General features: G+C 41.9%; 1 protein-coding gene across 3 annotated transcripts; it reads left to right on the forward strand.

Moving 5' to 3' along the window:
• Positions 1-722: 722 nt before the first annotated feature.
• On the forward strand, positions 723-23,463 carry TMEM192 (transmembrane protein 192). Of its 3 annotated transcripts, none has more exons than XM_061584411.1 (6): positions 729-1,141; positions 6,934-7,080; positions 8,818-9,082; positions 14,030-14,164; positions 19,219-19,321; positions 21,226-23,463. In XM_061584411.1, exons 1-6 carry the CDS (start codon positions 1,085-1,087, stop codon positions 21,347-21,349), a joined length of 831 nt encoding a protein of 276 aa, XP_061440395.1. In that variant the 5' UTR covers positions 729-1,084; the 3' UTR covers positions 21,350-23,463. The 3 variants fall into 3 exon arrangements, with proteins under 3 accessions (XP_061440397.1, XP_061440395.1, XP_061440396.1); XM_061584412.1 differs by lacking the exon at positions 729-1,141 and adding an exon at positions 1,203-1,298; XM_061584413.1 differs by lacking the exon at positions 14,030-14,164 and having other exon boundaries at positions 723-1,141.
• The last annotated feature ends 814 nt before the right edge of the window (positions 23,464-24,277 follow it).

Below are 24,277 nucleotides of genomic sequence, written 5' to 3' on the forward strand. Positions count from 1 at the left end.
GGTGGGTTTGACTAGCATCATGTGCCCCCATTTTCCAGAGACAGGTGGAGACACTGGAATCGGCAGAACAGCGAGTGTGTTTCTACCCTTAATGGCAAGTTCAGACTGCACAATTATATACCTTGTGCCACAGACCCCATTTCCCAAAAGATGACTTTTTATGATTAGGAAAGTGATGGAGAAATGCACCAGAAAGTGTGGAATAACAGAATCAGAATTAATAGCCAACATGGTCTGATAGCCCTGCAAACAAATCAGAATGAGTGCTCAATTAACCGTTCATCTGGAGCACCCCCCAGACGCATCATTTCTGTAGGAAAGGTTCATGGCTCAGTAGTAGGGTACACAGACGGTCCCAAATTCAATCTCTCCACTGGCACCCAGTGAAACTGGTAGAGCAGAAAGAAGGGATCTCAACAGTAGGTGGATTCAGAGCCAATGACAGGCAGTTTTGTCTTCTCTTCATCCTCTACCCCTCTCAGTTCTACAAGTACAACACTGGCTTCTAAAGAGGAGGAAGCTGACCAGTAGCGCCACCAGTTGGTCTGATTGTTAATTAGGAAAAAGGCAGGGACCTGGGACTGGCAGAGGGCCGACTGAGGTTGGTGGGTGGTGGGACCCACTAGCCTTAAAGGACTTAGCCTCTATGTCTTCCGGAAAAACTGAGAGCACCCTATATAAAACCCTGCCTGGAGAACCAGAGCCAGTCGCTGTACCCAATACTGCGGGAGATGGACCAATGAGCTAACTCTATCTAAGGCAGCTTGCTATGTTTATTCAGCTTGGCAAGGTGCAGTAGCAAAGAGACGCGAGCACGGCCGCTCTTTCGTCGTCACAACAATCCGAGCGCTCCTCCTCTCGCAACCTAAGCAGGAGGGGCAGACCCAGCACCAGAGGCGGCTACTTTGAGAGCAAAATTCCTCCAATAGCGGCGAGGGCGGGGAGACTTGGGCGGGAACGAAGCTGGAGGCGGCCCTGCCTGAGGGAAAAGGCGTAGGAGGCGGGGCGTTGATTAATCCCCAAACACGGCGAAGGAGGCGACTGTGGATGGTAGTACCGGAAGTAACTACAGCTGCTGTGTGCGATGGCGAGAGCTTCTGCTGAGGGTGGGCGGCAACAGAAGTTACGGGAGCTGGATAACGTGAGTTGTGATGGTTTTCAAGCCTGCGCCTGGAGTGTGATTCTCCCGCATGCGGGCAGTTGGTGCCCTGGCTCCGTAGGAGCAGCGTGGCAAAGGGAAGTAGGCTTTGCAGTAAACGGCTGTGGGCGGCCCACCTCGGGAGGGCGCGTGACTCAAGGTTTCGTTTGCTGATGAGTTCTTGATGCTCCTTTCTGGAGCCTGTTTTCTTGATCATATGATACGCAGTACTTTTACTTCGCCTCTTGAGAATCGTGGCCAGCTCCCGTATCTTTATGCCCGTATCTCCTGGGCTCCAAATATATATACTGTATCGTTTTTGTTTTACATTGTATGTTTTTAAACCTGTTGCAAGTCACCTACAGACCTCTGGGTATGAGGTGACTAACAACTGATAAAAATAACAATACTATGGAGGGAGAAAGGGCACGGCATTTAAGATCACGGGGTGAGGCTTCTGAGAGGTCTGAGATCTGTCAGTGTTTCTTGTTTTATACATTAATGTTCTAGAGCGGTTCGATGCAGCTGAGCATCAATGTGGCATGGCTCACTTTACCAAGATGGTGTTTTCTTGCAAATATTCTGCCCCCCTCCCCACACACTTGACTTAAAAACCTTGCTTGTTGCTTCTAGCTGTGAGGGAACTGGTAGGAGTGTTTTGATTATGAGGAATAGGAAATGCTCAAATTATTGTTGTGCTTAATGTCTGAAGCTGTTGTAGTGACTGCAAGTGTGTGTTTAATATCATTATTATTAGCATACAATTGCAGTTGGCCATGATGAGGTCCATTGAAAACAATGGGACTCAAATTTATCACACCTATGTCTGTGGCATTGATTTCAGTGGAAGTCAGACGTGGTGAACCTCAACTAGATTGGAGTGGTTGCTAAATTATTTTGTGGCTGATCTGTGATAGTGAAGATAAATTCTAGGCTCTGTGGGCAATAAGAGGTTCACTTATAATTTTAAGGTGTGGAGATGGATGTGTGTATGTGGATTTTGCTGGTTTGAAGTTCTGTGGGTTGGTAACCTGCATGCCTCCCAATATGGCCTTCAACAGGTTTTGGGTTGTATCTATCTCAGTTCTACTTAGAGTAAAGGTAAAAGTGTCCCCGACTTTATCGTGCAAGTCGTTTCTGACTCTTAGGGTGACGTCTTGTGACATTTACAAGGCAGACTGTATATATGGGGTGGGATTGCCAGTTCCTTCCCTGGCCTTTCTTTACCCCTCAGCATATGCCAGGTACTCATTTTACCGACCACGGATGGATGGAAGGCTGAGTGGACCTCGACCCCTTTTACCTGAGATTCGACTTACTCCTCCCCTTGGAATCGAACTCCGGCCGTGAGCAGAGGCACATGTTACCAAATTCTTCCAAGCTACACAGGAAGTGGATTGGACTGAAAGACCAACCCAAATGGTGTTTGCATTTTGACCAATTTGTAGGGCAGTCCAATATCTCAGAGAGGAGGTCAGGTCTCCTGCTCCCCTGGTGCATTCACTATAGCTGCCCAATTTCCCTGCTTTTTAAAGTTTGATAGAAATAGCTGTGGGCTATAGGTACATTCTAAAACTGCAAGGTTTTTTGCCTATTAGTGAATACAACCCTTGTTTTTTTGTAATAAATAGCCACACCTGCAAAAATGAATGTGTGACTTGAAAGTTTAATTCCAGTTCTCTGAAAACTAGTTGATCTAACAAAAGTATTGATTTGTGGTGTTTTCATTTTATGAGCAGAACCACTGGGTAAGTGCAAGACATGTTAGACTATTAAATCCTTCTGGGCCGACTTGATGAGATGGGTATTGGAGACACTGTTTTACAGTGGTTCTGATCCTATCTCCAGGGCTATTTTCAGAAAATATCATTGAGTGGTTATCGTTTGGCCTCTTGGCAGTTGTGCTGTGGGGCTGCCATGGGATACCATATTGTCCCCCATGCTGTTTAACATCTATATGAAGCCTTTGGGAACGGTTGCCAGAAGATTTGGGGTGAGGTATCAGCAGTACTCTGATGATACCCTACACTATTCCTCTGTAACATCTGAATCAGGAGAGGCCGTGTAAGCTCTGGACCACTGCCTGGAGTTGGTGGTGGGGCTGGATGAGGGCCAATAGACTGAGTCTGAATCCTAGCAAGACGGAGGCGCTTTGGGTTGGTGGTTTCCAAGTTTAGATAATTGGTCAGTTGCCTGCTTTGGATGGGCTCGTACTCCCTCTGAAAGAGCAGGTTTGTAGTCTGGGGGTGATCCTGGATCCATCTTTGTCGCTAGAGGTCCAGCTGACCTCAGTGGCTAGGAGTGCCTTTTACCAGCTTTGGCTGCTAAGATAGCTGCAGCCGTTTCTGGACTGGGACAGCCTGACCACTGTTGTCCATGCACTGGTAACCTCCAGACTGGGTTACTGTAATGAGCTATATGTGGGACTGTCCTTGAGATTGATCTGGAAGCTGCAGCTGGTGCAAAATGTGGCGGTGCAACTGCTCTCTGGGGCAGGATATCACCAACATGTCACCCTGTTGCTGAAAGAATTGCATTGGCTGCCCATTAGCTACTGGGCTAAGTTCAAGGTTCTGCCCAATATAGCTTGGGACCAGGATACCTGAAATATTGTCTTACTGCTTATATACCCAGTCGATCACTACGATTTGCAGGTGAGGGGCTCCTGCAGATATCATCTTATCAGGAGGTCCATTCTGCACAACATAGGAAGCAGACCTTTAGTGTAGTGGCACCTACCCTTTGGAATTCCCTCCCATTAAATATTAGACAGGCGCCATCTCTGTTATCTTTTCGACACCTACTGAACACTTTCCTCTTTCAACAAGCCTTTAGAGAACTTATCCCAGTCTACATCTGTGTTGGAAATGCATTTTAAGATGTTTTTAAAGCTTTTTTTAAAAAAGATATTTTAAAAGATGTTTTGTTTTAATATATTTTAAAGTCTGTTTTTATGATTTTATAGTGTTTTTATTGTTTTTGTTTGTGGCACTAGGCTCCTACTGGGAAGAAGGGTGGGGTATATAAATTTAATAAATAAATAAATTAAAAGCTATTGATTGTAGGCTGCTTCCTGTCAATATGGAAGTGTAGAGTTGATGCGTCCTTTCATAATGTCTGCCATACACTTAATTTCTTAAACTAATTTCTGCGTTGAATTTCAGACACAGCCGTCCCAAAAGATGGCTTTCCTAGTTTTGGAATCTATGCTGCTGCTCTGTGAACGTTTTACTATGGCATTGGCAGCTTTAACTTTTTTATAAAAAAATATTCCCAGTCTTTGTATAAGGGGAGACACATCTAAGCCATTTAGGGCTATAATGGCAATGAAGAATCCTTTTAGTTTTGCTTAAACTTGTCAGTTCTTTAACAAGGACTGTGGAATAAATAGGTGAGGCTGCTGTTGGGAAATCCAACAAAGGTTACTTTTAACCTTAAAGGTTGCCCTAAGCATCTTATATAGATGGATGTAGTTCCCAAAAACCTTTTGGACCAATAGTTAATGTGTGTAGAGTCTGGTCCTGACCTGATAAGTAGCTGCAATTTGTGTTTTGTTTGTACGACAATAACTAGTGTAGAGTTAGAAACAAGAATAGGTGTGGGGTTAGAAAAGTTGAAGTGTCTGCAAAAACTTTGCGCTATTCTGAAATAATGTAGTCAGTTCTTAATAACATGTGCTGGGGTATTGCTGTCTTTTGCACATCACATGGTAGTTATAGTACCACCCTGCTTGTGGATACCTAAAGACACTTTATACAAGTTATAAAGCATTTGTTTTGTACAGATTGGTAGTGCACTCCTGTGCACATCTACTCAGAAGTAGATCTCATTTTGAGTGCAATGCGATTTATTCCCTGGCAAATCTGTATAGAAATGCAGCCTTACTGAGCATTATGTTTTATCCCGGAGCTTCAATGCTTTCAATTCAAGCTACTTTAAGTTGGAAGTGTTGACTAAGGAAGTTAAAAGAACAGATGCTAAAGTTCTTGGTGGTGTTGGTTCCACGTTACCAAGTGAATGAAGAGCCAGCTAATGATAAAAATGCTGGAAGTAATTGTTAGTGTTTTAAATGTAAAATTATATGCTCAGAGTGAAATCAAAGTGTATCTTTGTTGTAAAGTTGTGTATATTGTAACGGTTGCCTCTGAGCCTGGGGAAAGGTAGGGTGCTGCAGGCTCTTTAAAAACATGGAAAATTTTAAAATTAATACTTGGAGGAATTGTGCTCTCATCCCCTTCAAAAAAACTTAGTAGAAAACATCAGTATTATGTTAGGAAGATACCTGATTAGGAATGACAAAAGAATCTTGAGGCATCTACCTATCTCTTTTGAACCTCAGTGAGGGCTTTTGTAAACTGGAACTACAATATTAGCAAGGCTGAAGAGAGAAATTAAAAATGTGTTAAGTAAATTAGTTTGTGTTCTGTTAGGCAAACGTAGCTACTGAGACTGCTAAATTACTGCTTACATCTCCATTTTTGATGTTGAATGAAAATGCTGGAGCTTATGTAGGCAGCATGACATGATCGACGGATGAGAGGGAGTATAAGCAGACTTGGTAGAGCTCTGTGGCTAGCAGAAGTACAAAAATGCTTTAGGGAAAAACCCTGAGGGGGAGGGATCTCCCAAAGCACCCCAATGAGGACAGTGTGTGCTTTGTGGTCACAAAATGCTGACTGTTGCAGGGTGGGGGAATGGGATGGATTATTGGGGTGGAGAACAGGTCCCGCTTGTGGTGCCTGATAACTTTGGGTTTAAGCTGGAGAGCAGAGTTCCTGCTGTAATATGGCAGCTGTCCATGTAATGCATATATAGCTACAAATAAGTGAACTATTTGAGTGCTTCTCATGTTGACTTGGCAGGAGTTGTGTTTTAATGTTTTTAAAATGCAAAATTGTGTGCTGACTAGCTTTCCAAAATTGAATTGTGAATTCTGCCTTATTTAGTATTGCATATCTTCAAATCTTGAGGAGTGCTGTGATGATGCATTTGAGCTTATCCTAAAGGTTGAAATGAGTAGCCATAATTATTAGTAAATACTTCTGTCATTCCAAAGTAAGAGCAATTTCAGCATTTCAAAATAAAGTTTGAAGTGCAGGGAGGATATTCTGCATGTGGTGCTAAACCTGCATAGGTGTGGTCATGCAATAGGGTAAACAGTGTTGACTTTTCTAGGAATTTAAATAAAATTGCACTTTTCTAGGGGCAATAAAAGAGCCCAAGTGAGGCCTGCTGGAGCAGACTTGCTTGAATATTTCTAGGACTAAACTAGAACATTCTCATTCTTTTTAGTTAAACTGAATTCAAGGGTAGATTTCCATTTTGGCAGGGCATTGCCTGTTAGATAAATGATCTGTTAAGAACTTAAACAGAATTCGTTCTTCCATAAGATAAGAGTGATATCTACATAAAACCTTTAAAGTTTTAGTAAAAGTAGATAAACATAAATTGGTTTAAGCATGCTCATGACCATGTAGAACTGCATTGGTGTTTGCACTAAACTAGTGTGGGCACTATTTGTTACCAATTCAAGTAATATTGTTCACCTTTAATTTATTTGGGCTGTTTCACATTGGTCAGCCTCGGTTCTTTTAAGAATCAGCTTACAAGACAAAGACTTGTAGTAACCCAAATATGGCAATAAATCCCATTGAGTACAGTGATGCTTTCAGTTAAGCATACATACCTAATAAAAACATATGTATGCAAAAGTAGCTGATCAAACTGTCTTTTTCTTACAAGTGTAAAAATTCTCTTCGTTTTCTATTTTAAATTCCATGTTAAATCTGTTTCAGGGGTCAGTGGAGATTACACAGAGCATGGATGATGACCCTTTACTTGATGCATCGCTCCTTCCTGGTCATACGTTGCATTCCAGGTTGTGTCCAAGGTTCCACACCATACCTACAGTCTGCATTGCCAATATTTTGTTGCTCATGCATGTAAGTTGGAGGATGATATTTAGAAAAATGCAATAATGCAAAGGTGCAAGCTGCCCCTAGGCCAGTGGGCAAAAGGGCAGTCATTGCCTTGAGGTAAGCAAGCAAGTAGCAGCACCGGCTTCTTTCTCAAGCCTTTCTTGCAGGGCCACCTGAGCAGCCCTTTCCCCAGTGGACAGGTGCGCCATGGCACTGTGCTGGCTGTGCTTCTTGGCAATTTAAAGGTTGGAGGGGCATCCCAATCAGTCTCCTTTGAGCTCTTTCCAGTGATGTGGTGTTGTAGTCACATGAGTTATCTCCCTCTCTGCTCTTAAGGCCAGAGGGTGGCAGCGTGCGTAGCAAGTGGGCAGACAGGCTTTGAAAAACCAAAATGATGTACCTGGATGTTACAGAACTCTAAGGAGTGAGTGAAATCAGTTCAGGAAATTATTGTAAAGGAAAGATAATGGCCCACAATTGTAGAGGCCCCCAACTTCTTGATCAAGGATGGAAGTGAAAAAAAGTATTGCAAGGACTGCTTCAAAAAGGACAACGTTCCAGCATGGAATAGGGTTCTGCATAGGAACTAGCATGCAATTAATGTATAGATCAGCCTTCCCCAAACTGATGCCCTTCAGATGTATTGCAATATGATTTCCAATAATCCCAACCAGCAAACATGCTAATGGGAGTTTTATCCCAAGACATCTAGAGGGCACCAGGTTGGGGAAGGATGTTGCTGTCCAGTCTGCCTCCCTGGTGTTTTGTTGGTCTGGCAGGCAAGCAAGCAGGCTATAATGAATGCAAGGGCAGAGCTCTTCTCCCAATCAGTATGTATATCCATCTTCCATATACCAATGACACCTTGCCCCTGGTGACCCAGGCGAGAAGAGCAGTGAGAATCAAGCTTTCATTGTCCTTCTCTCCAGTACTGAAGTTGGTGGCTCCATGCTGATAAGTAGAGAAGTGAAATGGAACTGCTCAAAGACAGGTGTGTGTGTGGGGGTGGATAGAGGGGAACTCCCCACATAAGCAGAACGTTATTGCTTTGTTTAGAAAGACCAAACAAATACCTGCAGGTGAGGGCTATGCCTCAAAAGTCCTTCCATAGAAACAATCAAACTGTCATGGTAACAAAAGCAAAAAGAGGTAGAAACTGGTCCTGTGGAGCCAATTTCCTTTACCTTTGACAAGGGAAATAAGGGCTTTCCCACACAGCATGAGGAGTAATGGGATAATGTGCCCATCATCACCTGCTGTACTGGTCAGGTAGCTCCCACTAGCACTAAAATGCTCTTTCAGAGCTGGCAACAGCAGAATGAGCACCTCCCCTTTCTATGCTGTACTGCAGAGGATAAGAGTCGCCTTCACTGCCTTCCACTGGCCACTGTTAACCAACCTCTGTGATTCCTTTAGAGAAAGAGGGGGAAAGGTTGAGCCCATTTACAAGTCTCCCCCTTGTTATAAAGTGCCTTGAACAATAGGAGTTTATCAGTTTTGGCTATGGGGCAGTATATAAATGTAATAACAATAACAACAACAATAATAATAACCATGTCAATAGGATAGAATGTTGGCTTATATTGTTGCTTCTGAATGGGGAAAACTTAAGAATTTTTGTTGAAATGGTATCGTAAGGCCATAATAAAAAATGGTTATGATTTCATAATATAAAGTTAGAGCAAACCTAACTATCTTGACAAGTTTGGGCTTCAGTGATGAGTATTTGAAATGCTAAAATTCTTCTTTTTTCTTCCTTAGGTTGCTTTTATTGTTTTGGCTTTTTTGGCAGGTGTGTTCTGTTCGTATTCTGATACAAGTCAAGATATGTGTCCTAAACATTACACTTTTCCACTCAAAGTGCAAACTGTTATAATCATTGCCAAAGTAATTCTCTGGATTCTGTATCTGATTTTTGAACGGTATATTCACTTCCACCATAGCCAAGCCAGAAACAAAGGCTACCTCCTGATCTACCGAGTTACAAGGCACCTTAAAAGGCTTCCACTAATGATTCAGTCTACAGGTGAGCCTGGGCTTACTCATGTATTCTTGGCAATCTCTTGCCTGTTAACAGGAATTATTTTACTTGCATGAAGTATGTTATATGATAATGACAGCAACATAGCTCCAGATTGCTAAACTGTGGCTTTCTAGTCTTTTGTCAGGCTTTCACAAACAAAGTCTTTAAAATAGGTCAAGATTTATTGGTAATTTTTGTAAAAGTTTCACAAAAAAATTAGGAAAAAACGCATTTCAGTTGGGGCTGTTCTGTTTTTATTTGCTTTTATCTTGAATGGGCTGTTGGAAAGTCATGGCAAGTGGTGTCATGCTGTCCTAATAGTGTCTAGGGTATTCTTGCTGCATTTAGTTCATGGAGAGTACTGAATCCATGTATCAAGGAAAGAGTGGTCATTTCAGTCTGCTTAAGCTCTCTCTTAGAGGTGACTTCTTCCTTGATACCCTGATAGCAGTGGATGGCAGTGAAGTTGGGATCTCAGCCCTGTTGGACCAAAAAGGGGCAAAAGCTTCAACCTGACAGAAAGCAGAAGTATATTGTGGTATGTAATATACCCATTGCATTTTGATTGATGGTATTCCCTGCTGTTCACTGGCTTATTGCAGTAATTCACTTAACCATTTAGAAAAGTGGTGCAGTACAAAAAAAAATACTTGTACACTCTTAGCACCATTAAAATAATAGAGGACTGGGGTTCCCCACCTCTGGAGGTGTAAGCTGCTATATAGAAAAGGTGAAGTGTTTCTTAACAAGACCTTCAAGCTAAATATCCATCAGAGCCACATTAGTATTTAAACAGATTGCATTCAGAATTGCACTAAACGTGCTTGCTCCTCCTCTGAAACATCCATGACAAGTTCAGAAGCTTTTGCTCCAGCTCTTACTTAAATGACGGACTTGCTATGATTTATGTCAAACAAGCCAGCTTCATAATTCATGGTTACAAGTTTACATTTTCAAACAAACCATACTTAAGATTAATTGCTGTTTGTCAGCTCCTTCAGCATCACAAACTGTGGTTAACCAAAGTAGGAAGGCTTATTTATGTCATGCTAAACTATGGCTTAGTGTGATATCCAAGCTCTCCCATTGTGTAACATAGTGCTGTCTTAGGCTCATCCAAAAAAGCTTATTAAACTAATTACAAATCCAATTTTAGAAACTCAACTTGGCCATGGTTAGTTTGATACTGTGGAATTCTGGTTTTGCACTGCAATGTAGCTGTAGAAGTTTGTTCTCATAGGCCTATTGAGGTGGTGTACCTACTTTCCAATATTTGGAAAAATCTTTCCGTTATCTCAGGCAACTATTGCTACAAGTAGGTCGGCAGGAAAAATGATGTACTCTGTATTGAATGTTAATTCCGTAGCCTGCACATCATCCAGCCCTATACTGAAACGAACAGCCTTTTATTTATTTATTTATTTTACATTTATATCCTACCTTTCCTCCAAAGAGCTCAAGGTGGCATACCAACATGGTTCTCCCACTCCTGGTTTTATCCTTACAACAACCTTGTGAGGTAGGTTGGGCTGAGAAACAGCAACTGGCCCAAGGTCACCCAGTGAGCTTCCTGGCTGAGTGGGAATTTGAACCCTGGTCTCCCAGGTCCCTTTCTGACACTAACCACTATACCACACTGACCAACACACTTTCACTGGTCAACACCATACTTGATTTTATTTATTTCAAAACTTTATATCCCATCATAGTGTACAATAAAATTATAAAAGATACAAAATCGGTAAAACTTAAACATAAAATCAGGTCTGATTAAACTGCCTGCTGGAATGAGTCTTCACTGAGGGCTTGAAGTTCAATGGAGAGGGACCTGTCTGATCTCAGCCCTGAGGGAGTTCCACAGAATTATGCCCACAGTACTGAACATACGGCTCCTGGTGAATGTGAACCATGCATCTCAGCCTTGGGGACTAATAACTGCTACTTTTCTAAAGACCTCAATGTTTAGGCAGGGATATAAGGGATCAAGCGATCCTTAAGGTAACCTGGACCCAAATTGTTCAGGACCTTTTAAATTAATATAAGAACCTTGAACTTCCCTTGTAGCATATGGGCATCCAGTGGAAGCTTTTAAGCACAAGAGGTATGTGCTGGCAGTAGTCTGTCCCCACCAGCAGTCTAACTACAACATTTTGCAGTAGCTGGAGCCTCTGGACCAGCTCCAATAATAGCCCCTTATAGAGCTCATTGCAATAATCAAGTCTTGAGATGACTAGTGCATGAATCACTGTTGCTAGGCTATTCTTGTCCAAAATCAGCTGTAGTTGGTGTACTAGCCAGAGTTGGCAAAAGGTACTCCAAAGTCATAGTTAGACTATTTATCAGATAGCACCAGATCATTTCATTAAAAAGAAAAAACTTTTCCTACCTTTGCAAGTATGGACATTGCAATCCTTAAAGCAACAGTTGCTTGGAACTTTTCCAGAATTTTAAAAGTAAATTACTCGGCAAGAGATCTAGTCCCTCGTTAGGAGCTCATAGAATCATCAAGTTGGAAGGGACCTTTCCTGATCTGGTGTCCTCCAGATGTTTTGGATTAAAACTCCCATCAGCCTGCAGCCAGCACAGACATTCTGATGGAAGTGGTCAGAATAACCTCAAGGGCACCAGGTAGGGGAAATCTGTCCTAGTCCAACCCCAATCCAGAGCTAGGGTATCCAGTCTTGGTTTGGCGACCCCCAGCAATGGAAGTCCCATCACCCCTTTCTGTAACTGGCTCAGTTGCTGAACTGCTATAGCCAAGACATTTATCCTAATTTTCAATCAAAACTCCACCTTCCTCTAATTTAAGCCCAGAGAGTAGGATTAGAGTGAGTCTCTGCCCTCTCTGCGACAGGCATTTGAAGAATGCTATCACATCGCCTATCATCTCTGATAGAAACTGAAACTAGATAGTTCTGAGTATTAGATGAACGTGCCTGTCCTTGGTAAGAAGTGTGCTTTTGCCTGGATCAAAATGTTGGACACTTGTTGGGTTTTTCCCCTTTATCTATTAATACCAGAAATATTCAGTTAACAGATTTAGGAATTTTCCAAGTTGGCAGCAACCAAAATGAGGTTGCAAGTGGCTGCATCTGTTGACTAAAATATTGATTAAAAGCTGTAGACTTGATTTGAGCTGCTCTTTTTGTGGAAGTTGCTTCACTTATGAAGTGTGCCACCTTATAGGTGTACTGTTAAAATGTGGCCACTAGGTAGAGCTCTGGAGATTTAAGATAAAAGCTTGATACAGAAGTAGCCTACAGCTAGATACATGGATAGAGAAGATGATGGATTTTCTTGCAGTACAAATTATTGCAATACAAAGATGCTTGAAGTGTAGTGCAGTTGACAACTCTTCCAACATCCCTGCGAAGATGCTGGCCTGATTGGCCTTTTAATAGTGTTAGCATTTAGACTTCTTACAGTTAACACATCCTTTCTATAAAAGATCACACATGTGGATATTTGAATGTTTCCCCCAAGTATGCCATAAAGTTGTCTTTTCGCAGTCTCGGTGTGCTCCTGGACTCAGCCTTAAACTTGGAGGCCCAGGTTTCTGCGGTGGCCAGGAGTGCTTTTGCACAGTTAAGACTAGTGCGCCAACTGCACCCGTTCCTGGAGTCGCCTGATCTGGCCACGGTGACACATGCCTTAGTTACATCCCATTTAGATTACTGTAACTCGCTCTACGTGGGGCTGCCTTTGAAGACTGTTCGGAAACTTCAGCTGGTGTAACGAGCTGCAGCTAGAATGCTAACTGGGGCTGGTTACAGGGATCATACAACTCCCTTGTTACATCGACTCCACTGTCTGCCAATCTGTTTCCAGACAAAATTCAAAGTGCTGGTTATGACCTATAAAGCTCTATACGGCTTAGGTCCAGACTATCTTTCAGACCGTATCTTCCTATACGAACCTGCTCAGGGCCTGAGATCTTCAGGAGAGGCCCTTCTCTCAGTCCCAACACCTTCACAAGCTAGACTGGTGGGGACACGAGAGGGCCTTTTCGGTGGTGGCCCATAGGTTGTGGAACTCCCTTCCTAGGGAGGTAAGAATGGCCTCCTCTCTGCAGTCCTTCCGTTGGCAGGTAAAGACTTTTCTCTTCCTACAGGCTTTGGGACCTGAAGGTCTTAAGGACAGAGCTTGAAGTGGATGCTGTACTGTCATTGTTTTATCTGCATGGCTGTTTAAACTGAGTTTGCAGTATTTTAAATGTTGTTAAATGGTTTTAATATTTCAATAGTTTAATTATATTTTAATGCAGATTTTTGTATGTTCTTAATTATGTGTACTTTTTGTCTGGAAGCCGCCTTGAGTTCCAGTTTGGAAAAAGGACGGGGTATAGATGATGATGATGATGATAAATTTCCTTAGACTGTAATTTGATTTAAATCTGTGAGATGAAACATATGGGCAAGAGAGGTCTTGGTGACGTTCACAGTGCAGCCATGGGCAACCTCTGACCCATGGACTAATTAGGCCCACCAAGCATCCCCATTTGACCTATGAGGCTGTTTCAGCCAAGCTGTGCCCACCTCTCCTACCCTGATGCCACATAGGTAAAGATGTGATTCAGCTGAAAGTGAGGTTTTGTAGGCACCTGAAAGTGAGGTTTTGATCGGTGCCTGGAAAGCATTGTGCCTTTGCAAACATCACTGTGATTAGGACTTTGATGACAACAATAATCTGGAGAAAAGGAGGAGAGATGAGGACTGGATTCAGACTCTGACTTACTTTCCTATCCTGTAGAAACATGAGTGGTGCTATTACTGATCATTTAAGTGAGGCTGCATATGGCTGAAGATGGGCATAGTACCTGTTTTCACTCATCAGTTGGGCATAACTATTGGTCCAAAGGTAACATTGCTCTTTGGGGGTAATCTTGAGCCACAACTGGAAACCATCTAGATGGCTTGCTTTCTTAACATGTCACATCTGTGTTCTTAATAGGTAATACAGCTTTACTGCTGATCTTGTCAGCACAACATTCCTTTCCTGATCATAATAAAATGTATCTGTGCTTCATCCTGGGAATCTTGAGCGTGGAACTAATTTGTTCACTGATATGCCTGGTTGTCTACACAGGTGAGAACAGTGGTGCTTCACTTAGTATAAGCTGCTTCCAATGGTTACTAGGTCCAGTTCATAACTTCTTGTTATTTCAGATGTTTTACTATGACTAGACTGACTCAAGGGTGCTGCTAAGGGTTAGAAAGCTGGTGTCTGAATGTATGCTATTGACCTGGTTTGAAGAGTCATATCTTGGCTTAATAAAGCCAAGATATATGAATGAGTTTTGTGCATTCATGTGCAGCTGCTTTCTTTCCCCCTTTGTGTGAATAAGCAAACTGGGAAGTCTTAGTCTACTTAGTTTCTCTTCATTCCTGTTTTCCACTTGTGTGTTTCAGTTAAGGGTGAAGGCAGACCTGGGTAGCTGCTGGATTTTTTAGTTCCAGAGATGGCAGAATTAGCCATTGTAGGATTCTCCCTTCTATCAGGCTTGGGTGCAACCTAAAACCTGCATAGCACCTAAATGTCTACTACCTCCCTCATTCCATCTTAAAATTCTTTCCAAATGTAGATTCAGTGGCTTCACTAACAGCCAGATACTTTCTTCTGCTTCCCTTTTGCTTTGTTAATTATCTAGAGACTGATAAGTTCTAGATCTAGAGAACTCAAAACCTTGCACGCTATTTGGTGACAGTTTGGCTGGCCTAATAAAGGTATTGCTCTAATACTCAGTTTGGAATTTTTCCTATGGACCAGCACTGCGAAGTTTCGTTAACTCTAGTTTCCCATTAACATTCAAACCAGGAAACTATGGTTAATGACTTCCAAACAAGTAAAGATGCTCAAACAACTTTAAGCCATGGTTTCATTTCCTGGCTTGTTTGGGAGCAATTAACCATAGTTTCTTGGTTTAAATGTAACAGGAAAGAATAGTTAACTGAGACTTCCTGCTAACTTGTGCAAAGGGATGAGCAAAATGGCTGCATGTGGGTGAATGAGGCTTGTTCACATCCTGCTTTATTAAGTAGTGATATTGTCCCAAAATGGCTTATTTGAAATAAATCTGTAGAACTTTATTCTGTACTGTATTGATGAAGTGTGCATTTTAAAAAATGTTGAGTAACTGATTGATATTAGACAAACCCAAAGAGGCTGAAACATACTCAAGCATTTCTGACATCTGATTAATAGTAATCCACAAAGCTCAAATGTGGAGTTCCAGGTACAGTTGTTTGCCTGACACTAAAATGTTGTTTCATCTTCTACACTGCCCTATCCCAAGGCCTTTGGCCAGTTAATAGTATAAAAGACAGACACACAAATGCATCTGTTGATATAGAAATTTCTTATTTGACAGTGAGAGCCATCTTTGTGGAGGAGCAGCTGTTTTGAGGGCCTGGCACTGATAGGCAGCTGCGTCTCTGCCCACATAGTGCAAGGCTCTTCATTTTTGTACACATGGCAACTGTGGCAGGAGGCAAGGCGTTGCTTGTGAGAGGTGCCAGCACAGTTCACAGAACTCAAACTCAACTGCAGCATAATGTAGCTTGTAGAGTAATGCAGTTCTTGAGCCTCTTCCTCTAGGAAGAAAAAATCAAAACTGCCAAACTTCACAGCATTAGCAGTGAGGCTAGAGAGAAACCTGTTGCAGCGGTACTGGTTTAGATAAAGCCCAGGAAAACTGCATTGACTTTTAATCATGTCAGTAGAGCAACACCTGTGTGTAAATAATTGATCTGTGAGTGCTTACATAAAAGGCATTACTCTTTATGTTTTTAAGGTAGGTGTATTCATGTGTTGGTCTCGCTGCTTTACTCTTTGAAACTCTGAGACTCTGCACAGATGCAGGCTCGCCTTTGTGGTGGCACTGGCTCCTGGAGATGCTCAAAGCTAGGTATGCTGTCACAATCCAGGCAGGAATACAAATTTGACTAGCTTTCAAAGCCACAATTTACATCTGAAGGTCTCGGATAGTGGCCACATCTGAATGATCAAATCCTGGCTTCATCTGTCAGAATACATACAAGCTTTGTGCACCCATGCTCTGCCCCTTCCTTTGCAGGAGCAGGGAAACAAGCCAGGAAGCAAGCAAAATCTACTTTTGTTGCGCATGAACCAGAAACTATAGTTAATAGTTTCTAGGATCTATCAGCTAACTTAAATGGCTTATGCATCCAAGCCAGGATATGTAAGTCATGGTTTAGAGTTGGCTTATGTATCCAGGCTTTTCTGGAAGAAATTCACCATTAATCAGCATGCAGCAAGAAGCTATAGTTGACTGTGGCAGCTTGGTGTGTTGGCCTGCTTCTGCAAATGTAGGGTTATGGGGCTACATGCAGATGTATGGAGCTTGTACATATCCTGCTAATCAAACCAGGATTTGATTTGTGTAAACTGGGTCAGTACCTTAAATGAATTTCATTAGAAATCTAGTTAACATCCAGTGTGAGTGCTGCCTTGAAGCATAGAAAATGGGGTTTCTCTGAAGGCACATAACTATCCCACTACCCTTTTTACCAGGTGTGTTTTGCTTTTGCAAGTTGTGAAAGTGGCCCTGGGCTCATCTACTCTTGGGAGGGTTTGGAGAGGGGTATCTTCTTCTTTAGAAGAATGAACTACACAGCTTCTGAGTACCCCTGTCTACATTTGTTAACCTCTGGCAGTTGAATCCTATTACATAAATTAATTAATGGCATCTCTGCTTTTAAACTCTGCTTGCAAAAGTCTTTCTCTGCCACATCTCTTCCCCATAAGTGTGTATCCATCTTTGCTGTTTCATGCATTGGATAAATGAGCTCTAGGCAGCAAAGGTGTATTCTTTTTTTAAAAAATGATGAGCCTTCAGATTGCAACAAGATTGAATTGGTTTCATTCTTGAAACGACTGATCCTAAACTATCAGTAGTGGTGCTAATAGCACTCAACTCAAACACACTCAAAATCCCCCCCCCCAAAGTCTGGATCATAACCATGTCTTTCTGGGTCTTTTTTTTTGTTGCTAATCCTACATGATTTGTCCTGTGTGGTATAAAGTACTTTGTACTAGAGTAGGGTGGAGAACTGGATCTGGCAAGTGGGCCTGATCCATAATTCCCCCAGTGTGCCAACTTCAGCAGGTGAGTAAGGCTGCCCACCTGTCAGTGTTCAAAGGGACTCACTGTAGCAGCTGATACGCAGTTACATCAAGCCTCTTTGAAGGTGATTCAGAGGTGTACTTTGAATCCACACTGTACCTGCAGATGAACGAAACAGGCCTTACTGACAGTGAGTCCCCTCAGCTGCACTAGGGACTTCACAATGGAGAGCTTTGTGCAACCCATCTCAGTGGGGCTGTTGGTATACCCCATTTGCAGAGGAGCAGTTGGAAGCTCGCTTTAAGCTCTCAGTTGTTGCTTTGTAGTCATGTCCTTACCTGCCCCACTCTTGACATCACATTACATGAGTGGGCATAGTTTGGAGAAAATGGCCTTACATGAGTGGGTATAGTTTGGAGAAAATGCTGGGCCTAATCAGGTGGGTGGGCTGAAGGTTCTCCACCCCTATCTTAGAAAATCGCATGTGGGACCTGCAACAGAATGTTGCATTGTTGAGTCTTCAAGGTTCCGGGCACTCCATTTTACCCTCCTGTCTTTCTGGTTCCCTGCCCCTATGGCATTCCATGGCTACTGGGTGCATTTGGTCCTTATTAGATTGTTTTTGGGGGGTTGCCCCTAGGAGCTTTTTTGTCCTGCTGCAGTCCTTGGCATCTCCCAAACCAGCTGATGCCTCCCACTTGTGTCAGTGGTACTTGCTTAAAGATTAGAATTTTTTAGAGAATCATTAGCTTGCTTATCTTTTTATGACCTTTCTATACCACCAGTCTTCCAAAATACATCAGTTGTTCATCTGAATCCTTCAGGAAACCTGTTGGTTTACAGTGGTCTTAAATGCCCTGGGATGCATGTGCTGGAGTCATCTGATCCAGTCTTGAGTAGCTGAATGCTGAGGTTGTTGAGAGCCAAACTCAGCTGATTACTTTACAGCTTGCTGACACATCTGCCTTGGCTAATCCTCTGATCAGTCATGCAACCTGCTTGTACACAGCCGGTGGTCTAGTGAAGCAATTCTAAGGGGGAGAGAGAGGGAGAGGAAGAAAGTTCCTATTCATAAGGAGATGCTCACTGAGCAGATGAGAATGAAGCATTGTGTTGACAGTAGAACTCTTTAAAAAGAGAACTTCCTCCAGTATCTTCACTTGCCATCATCTAAAGAGACCAGCTGAATTCAAACATGCTAAGGAACCAAAGTGGGGAACTGTCAACTGCATTAACTGGCCTATAAATTTCAACTGCCTGCTAATTTTTCATTACTGACCCAAAGTGATATAAAAACATGCCATTTCATACTTCCTATTTCCCATACGGCAAACAGGATCAATTTTTTTTGCTAAGGCTTCAGCTTTCAAGGGTTGCTTCTATGTTTTCTAAGGGTAATAATAATCCTGCATAAACGGATGCAACTGAATATTCGCTATTTGCTGCTCTTTTCTACAGTTCTCCATTTACTCTATTTTCCCTGTGCTGAATTTTTAAGTGTCTCTGGGCAGGACCCTGTCCTCCTGAACTCTAAAGCACTGTGTATGCTACATAAATAAAAATGACAGTAACAATGATTGCAGCTGACCCTGGAGCAACACAGGTGACCTGACACTCATTCATTTGAATTGGGTGTGGTTAAGATCCATAATATCCATGTTCTTTTTCCTCTCCCGCCCCCTTCCCATACTGCATGTTTTTAGGTCAACTGTACCAGGCTCATGGAAGGCATCATGTTAGTATATGGAACAGAGCCAGAAGAAAAAGTCCATCTTGTAGCGAGCAATCTTCAATTCAGCCTTTTTCTTTGGAGCAGGTTCTAGAATACAGGTAGGAAATCTGTGGCTCTCTAGATTTCGTTGGGATTCCCACCTCTCATCCGCTGCAGTCAGTAAGGGATAATGTGAATTGTAATCCAACATCTGGAGGGCCACAGGTTCCCCATCATTGTTCTAGAGGTTAAAAAGGTTCTTTATTTAAAAGTCTTCAGGAAGTCTCAGTGTATTGTTCCAGCATCAGACTGCCCATAATACAGTATTTTTCTTTCTAACTACAGTGAAAGTAAGCAACTTTAACCGGGCAAAACCAAGACCTGATATAATAGAAGAAGAGCAAATGTGTGCCTACCTTAATCACACTGCCTCAGAAATTGGATTCAGGTAAGGTCTGCTGTTACTCATTAATCCTCCTGTGCACCAGGTAACAAATAGCATTCATTAGAAAGATGATGTCTGAAGAAACTAGAAATGTATAATGTCTTGACTGATGTCAGCAGAAGATTCTGCATCGCTACTAAAGGTGCAATTATTGATCTTGCTGATACTGTTATGGTTAACTGCCTGCTGGGCATAGTTTGGATATAGTTGACAATTTTATGTGGATTATCTACACCAAAAATGTTGGGCTCAGCTGTGTCGGAATTGGGAACTTTTTTGTTCTCTCCTTGGTACAGATCTGAAGTATAATACATTTTTTCACATGCTTGGAAAAATACTTGGTGCCAAACAGGTATACAATATTCAGCACTGGTTATGTTGAGAAGCCTGGTTTTGGAAGGCTCAAGAATATGGCTGTAGATGAACAAATTAATGCATTCAGTCTTGCTACTACAGCATGGAAGTACCTATATGAACACACCTTGATCACTTTGGTAGCAAAGAGAAAGTGGACTTGCTACGAATTTTTCAGTGGACTTCTTTTGTAAAGCATGATTCCAGAGTTGCTATTTTTTAAAAAAGAAAAGGGGGGGGGAGAAATGCACTCATATCCTGTGTTGGAAGGATTTTATTTTTATGTGATCATTTATATATAAGACAAACCATAAGTCTAAATATCCTTACAACTATAGGTGAAGCTACAGGTGCCATTGTTTGATGTTCCAGGATTTCCGTATTCCATCAAATATAGCACTTTATACCTATATATGTTTGTCTTTAGGTTGAAGCCATAATAAAGCATAAGGATAGCCTGCTAAGAGTCTGTTCAATCTTTGTTTTATACCAGGGATGGGCAGTCTCGGGCTGCCGGCCAGTTTTTACCTACCTTGGGTACCAGTTTGACCTGTGAGACCATTTCTCCCAAACCATGCCCACCTATCAATCAGCTGACGTCATTGGGTGATGTCATCTGAGGGATGAGGTGCAATTCTGCTGGTGTTGCTTTGACAGTGCAATCCCAGTGGGTAATGTGCTGGCAGAGCAGACCCCTGCAGAGAGCAGGATTGGACCCTCTGCTCATATGCTGGTGAGCAGAGTTCAATCCTGCAAGGATTACACTGTTGAAGTAGAACCCCATCTGTTGGGTCAACTTTGACAGGAGGAATGGGATCTTCCACTTATCAGTCATCTTGTGTCGTCATGTAAGGATTGGCAGGTGGGTAGCCCCACCCACTTGTCAAAATTGGCCCATAGGATGTGAAGAGATAAATATCTGGCTCACTAGGCCGAAAAGCTTCCTCACACCTGTTCTGTGCCATTAACCTGGTCCTGAAACCACCCTATTATCCAGTTAAAACAGTTAGCAAGAAGTAATACAGAAGTAAATCTGGGGCTGTAGTGGCTGTTTTGTTCTTTGCATAATATCAAAATTAACTCTTGTGGTGTTCACTTCTTGACTGAAGGAGCTGACAAAACTTTGCCACTCAAGTTTATTTTCTGTGTTACTATTGCAATATTCTGAAGGATTTTTAAAAAAATATTTTTGAGCCGCCTTTCCCTAAGTAAGATTTTTTTCTTAGCACTATCTTAGACATTACAGCTCTACTTAGTTGCTTTGTCAGAGTTTATGACTGTTTTACTGGCCTTAATAGTTGTTAATGCTGCTGCCGTTGTGCTGATTATCTGAAATTGTTGTATTCATTGTGTTAAGATAACTGAGCTGCCTTGGGTGGACAGTGCTGAAAAAGGTGGCATATAAATAATTTTTCTAGTGGCAGTATGTAAACACATTTGGAGGATAAGAGGAATCCAGTAGGAGAAAAGCTGCTGTTGCCTGCTTGTTTCAGATAAGCAAGACAAGAAAGATGATCTAAAAGTAATTTAATATGACTTTTCTGCTTTTTCAGGGAAGCCTCAAGCTTGGAAGAAATAGTTGAAAAACAAGGAGATGTGATTGAGTACCTTAAAAGGCACAATGCCCTGCTGAGCCAGAAACTGCTGGCATTAACGTCCCAACAGGGCAGTGGCTAGTGGTGGCCAAAAACAGTGGCTTAATGACAGTGTAAGAAATGGTGGACCAACTTAAACATTGACTCATCCTCTAAAGGCAGAATCTTCTGCAAGTTACAGTGGCAGGCTTCCAGTCCTGGTTCTGAGTCACTATTGGACCTCTTCTGGCTTGGTGCTGAAGCTTCTTGGTTTTTAAAGGACACTTCTAGTCTTTAAGAGTTTTTCCTAAAATCCCTGCTGTACAGAGAACTGACATAAGCCAGGGAAAACACCTCAATCAGTTGTTGGTCCTTTCACTTCTCTAATTTGAAACTGATGCAGATTGCCAAAGATCTTTGGTAGTGGTTTGGAGTTCAGTTCTTTTTCAAACCCACTATGAAGTAAATACCTAAAAAGTATCAAAATATTAATATAATGTGCATCTATTTGGTAATTGGTAAGGCCATCATATAAGTTTCTGTAAAAAATACTTAAGCATTATTAGTTTCTGTACTGCAGCTGCAATGGGTGACCTCACACATTTACAGTGGCAAGATCCTATAGGCTAGTATGCTGATTGTCACCACTGAGTCAGGGAGATTATCATCAGTGTGATACAGTGGTGAAGACAAGTAGCATTGTAAATTCAGGAACTCATTCAAATGGGAATGGAAACAACTCTCAGACAAGTGGAAAAGAAGAAACAGGTAAATGAGAATACAGTGGATAGACTATAACAGTTGTGTAGATGATGTATCAAGCATCAGTTACGACTAGTGATAATGCAAGGATGGCAAGATGAGGCTGACAATCTGAGAATTGGGTTCTGGCTTGTGCACATGTACTGTCACATGTTGTAAATGCCAGTATCCCATAGTCAGGAAATAGTTGTATATTGCAGGTGTGTTGTTCACTGCCTCCAGCTCTTCCCCTGCCCCCCAAAAGCTGGTTATCCCTTCTGGTTATGCATCTCAGCATGTGTTGCTCATTGGAAATAAGTGAGTATAATTAAAGAAAAGTTCGTGGGTGTAATTTACGAACATGCATGTGAACAAGCTACACACACAAGTGTTTGCACCCTAAGTATTTGTGTTTTCATTAGAAAATTTCATTAAGAATATGAGATATTGCTTATAACAAGGATTGAGAACCTGTGGCCATCCATATGTTGTTGGACTACAACTCTTTAAGCCCCAGCCAGCATGGCCAACAGGCAGAGGTGATGGAAGTTGTAGTCCAGTGACATCTAGAGAACCACGTGTTCCCCACCCCTGGTTCATAATGTGAGCAAGCCACTAGTATGTGTACTATTTAAATAGTCCTTAATTTCTTCTCAAGGAAAACTACATATGCATCTAATCCTGCATATGGGATATACACAAACATAGAAAAAGCAAAACATAGTTTACAGTAATTCCCATATGCTTGATTGGGCTGAACTTCAGAAATGGGTTAAAGTAAACATTTTTCTGAATGTTAGTGTATAGTTCTCCCCAGTCTGAATGTGCCAGGATTGTTGCTGCAAGTACTTTGGCTTATAGAATAGTATCCAGTATGTGCTGTCTTTGAAAATGTTGGTATTTCCCCCTAAAGCCAAGCAGCTCACAGAAGTGTTTATAGATTCAACTCTCAATGCCTAATCTCTATTTGATTGAACTCTGTAGATGCTAATCATTGAGATGCATTCTCCTTTTATGTTTCCCATCCAGCTACAAACAGCTGTCAGTTGTCTGCTATGCCACTTTGCTGCCAACAAAGGCTGTTTTTTGTGTATATCCCAGTAAGTATTTCTGTAGAAAGACAAACACTTAAACAAACAGGATTCTCTGAACATGTGCTGTGATCTGGTTTAGAAAGAACAAAATCATACCATTCTTTTATACTTCATGTGAACTGACTGTTAATCCACTGCTCGCTGAGAGATGTATATAGTATTGTTAAAGGGGCAGTATACAAAACCTGCAACTGGCTGCTTCTGACACTAACATGTTCTTGCCTTGTTAGCTGTGCCTTAAACACAGCTGGGATTTTATTTGAAAGCTGAGGAAGAAATGTGTAATACTCCTTTTTTTAAAAAGACACTCAGGTTTGATGTGATTTATATGTAACTCATTCTCTGTTTTATACTAAATGTGAAATAAAAGCAACAAACCCTGTTCACGTGAATCTATTGCTAGTTAATGGTGAAGATTGTTCTGCTGTTGCATTAGTGTAGAGCACCAAATAATAGATGCCTTCATCAATAGCAAATGCCTGTTGGTCTGTTGACCTTGCTGTGGAGCAGGGTAAGTCATAGATAAATGCCCAGAACCATTAGACAAAGTCACACTAACTTGAAAGCTTGTGTCAGCATCAGAATATTGACTGTTGGGCACCTGTGCAAACCTTGCACATCATGTAGACCCCACTTGTTAAACTGTCTTCCCTTTACACACCAAACAAGCCCACAACACTTAATCTGTGTCTTCCAGATGCTATTTTGTTAGCCCATTCAATTGCAATGAAACTATTTGCCTGGTAGCATCCTTTTAAGCCCAGTTTTAAGCCTGCTTTTAAGCCTGCTTTTGTAATTGATTAGTGTATAAATAGTGGAAATCAGCATCCTTCCATTGTTGGCAGAAGAGCCTCTACCACAACTGTATTCCACCTTTCCTCTAAAGAGGTCAGAACAGCATACATGGGCTTCCCCATTTTATCCTGTCAACACTGAGGTAGATTAGATGAATCACACTAGATATGTGAATTGGGTTCCCAGTGAATCCCTTTAATTACCCTTGCTTGCTTCTAAGTATAATTGAGGGGGCCTGAATCTTGCCTCCATTGCTCTCTCCAAATGACCATAGTTCAGTGGTAGAGCATATCTGCTTTAACCTACAGATGGTCTTCAGTTCTGTCCCTGGCGTCTTTGGGTAGGCTTGGGAAGCCCTAGAGAACCAGTGCCAATCAGTACTGGGCTACATGAACCAATGG

The sequence above is a fragment of the Rhineura floridana genome, chromosome 9 (assembly GCF_030035675.1).
Source record: "Rhineura floridana isolate rRhiFlo1 chromosome 9, rRhiFlo1.hap2, whole genome shotgun sequence".
Taxonomy (NCBI): domain Eukaryota; kingdom Metazoa; phylum Chordata; class Lepidosauria; order Squamata; family Rhineuridae; genus Rhineura; species Rhineura floridana.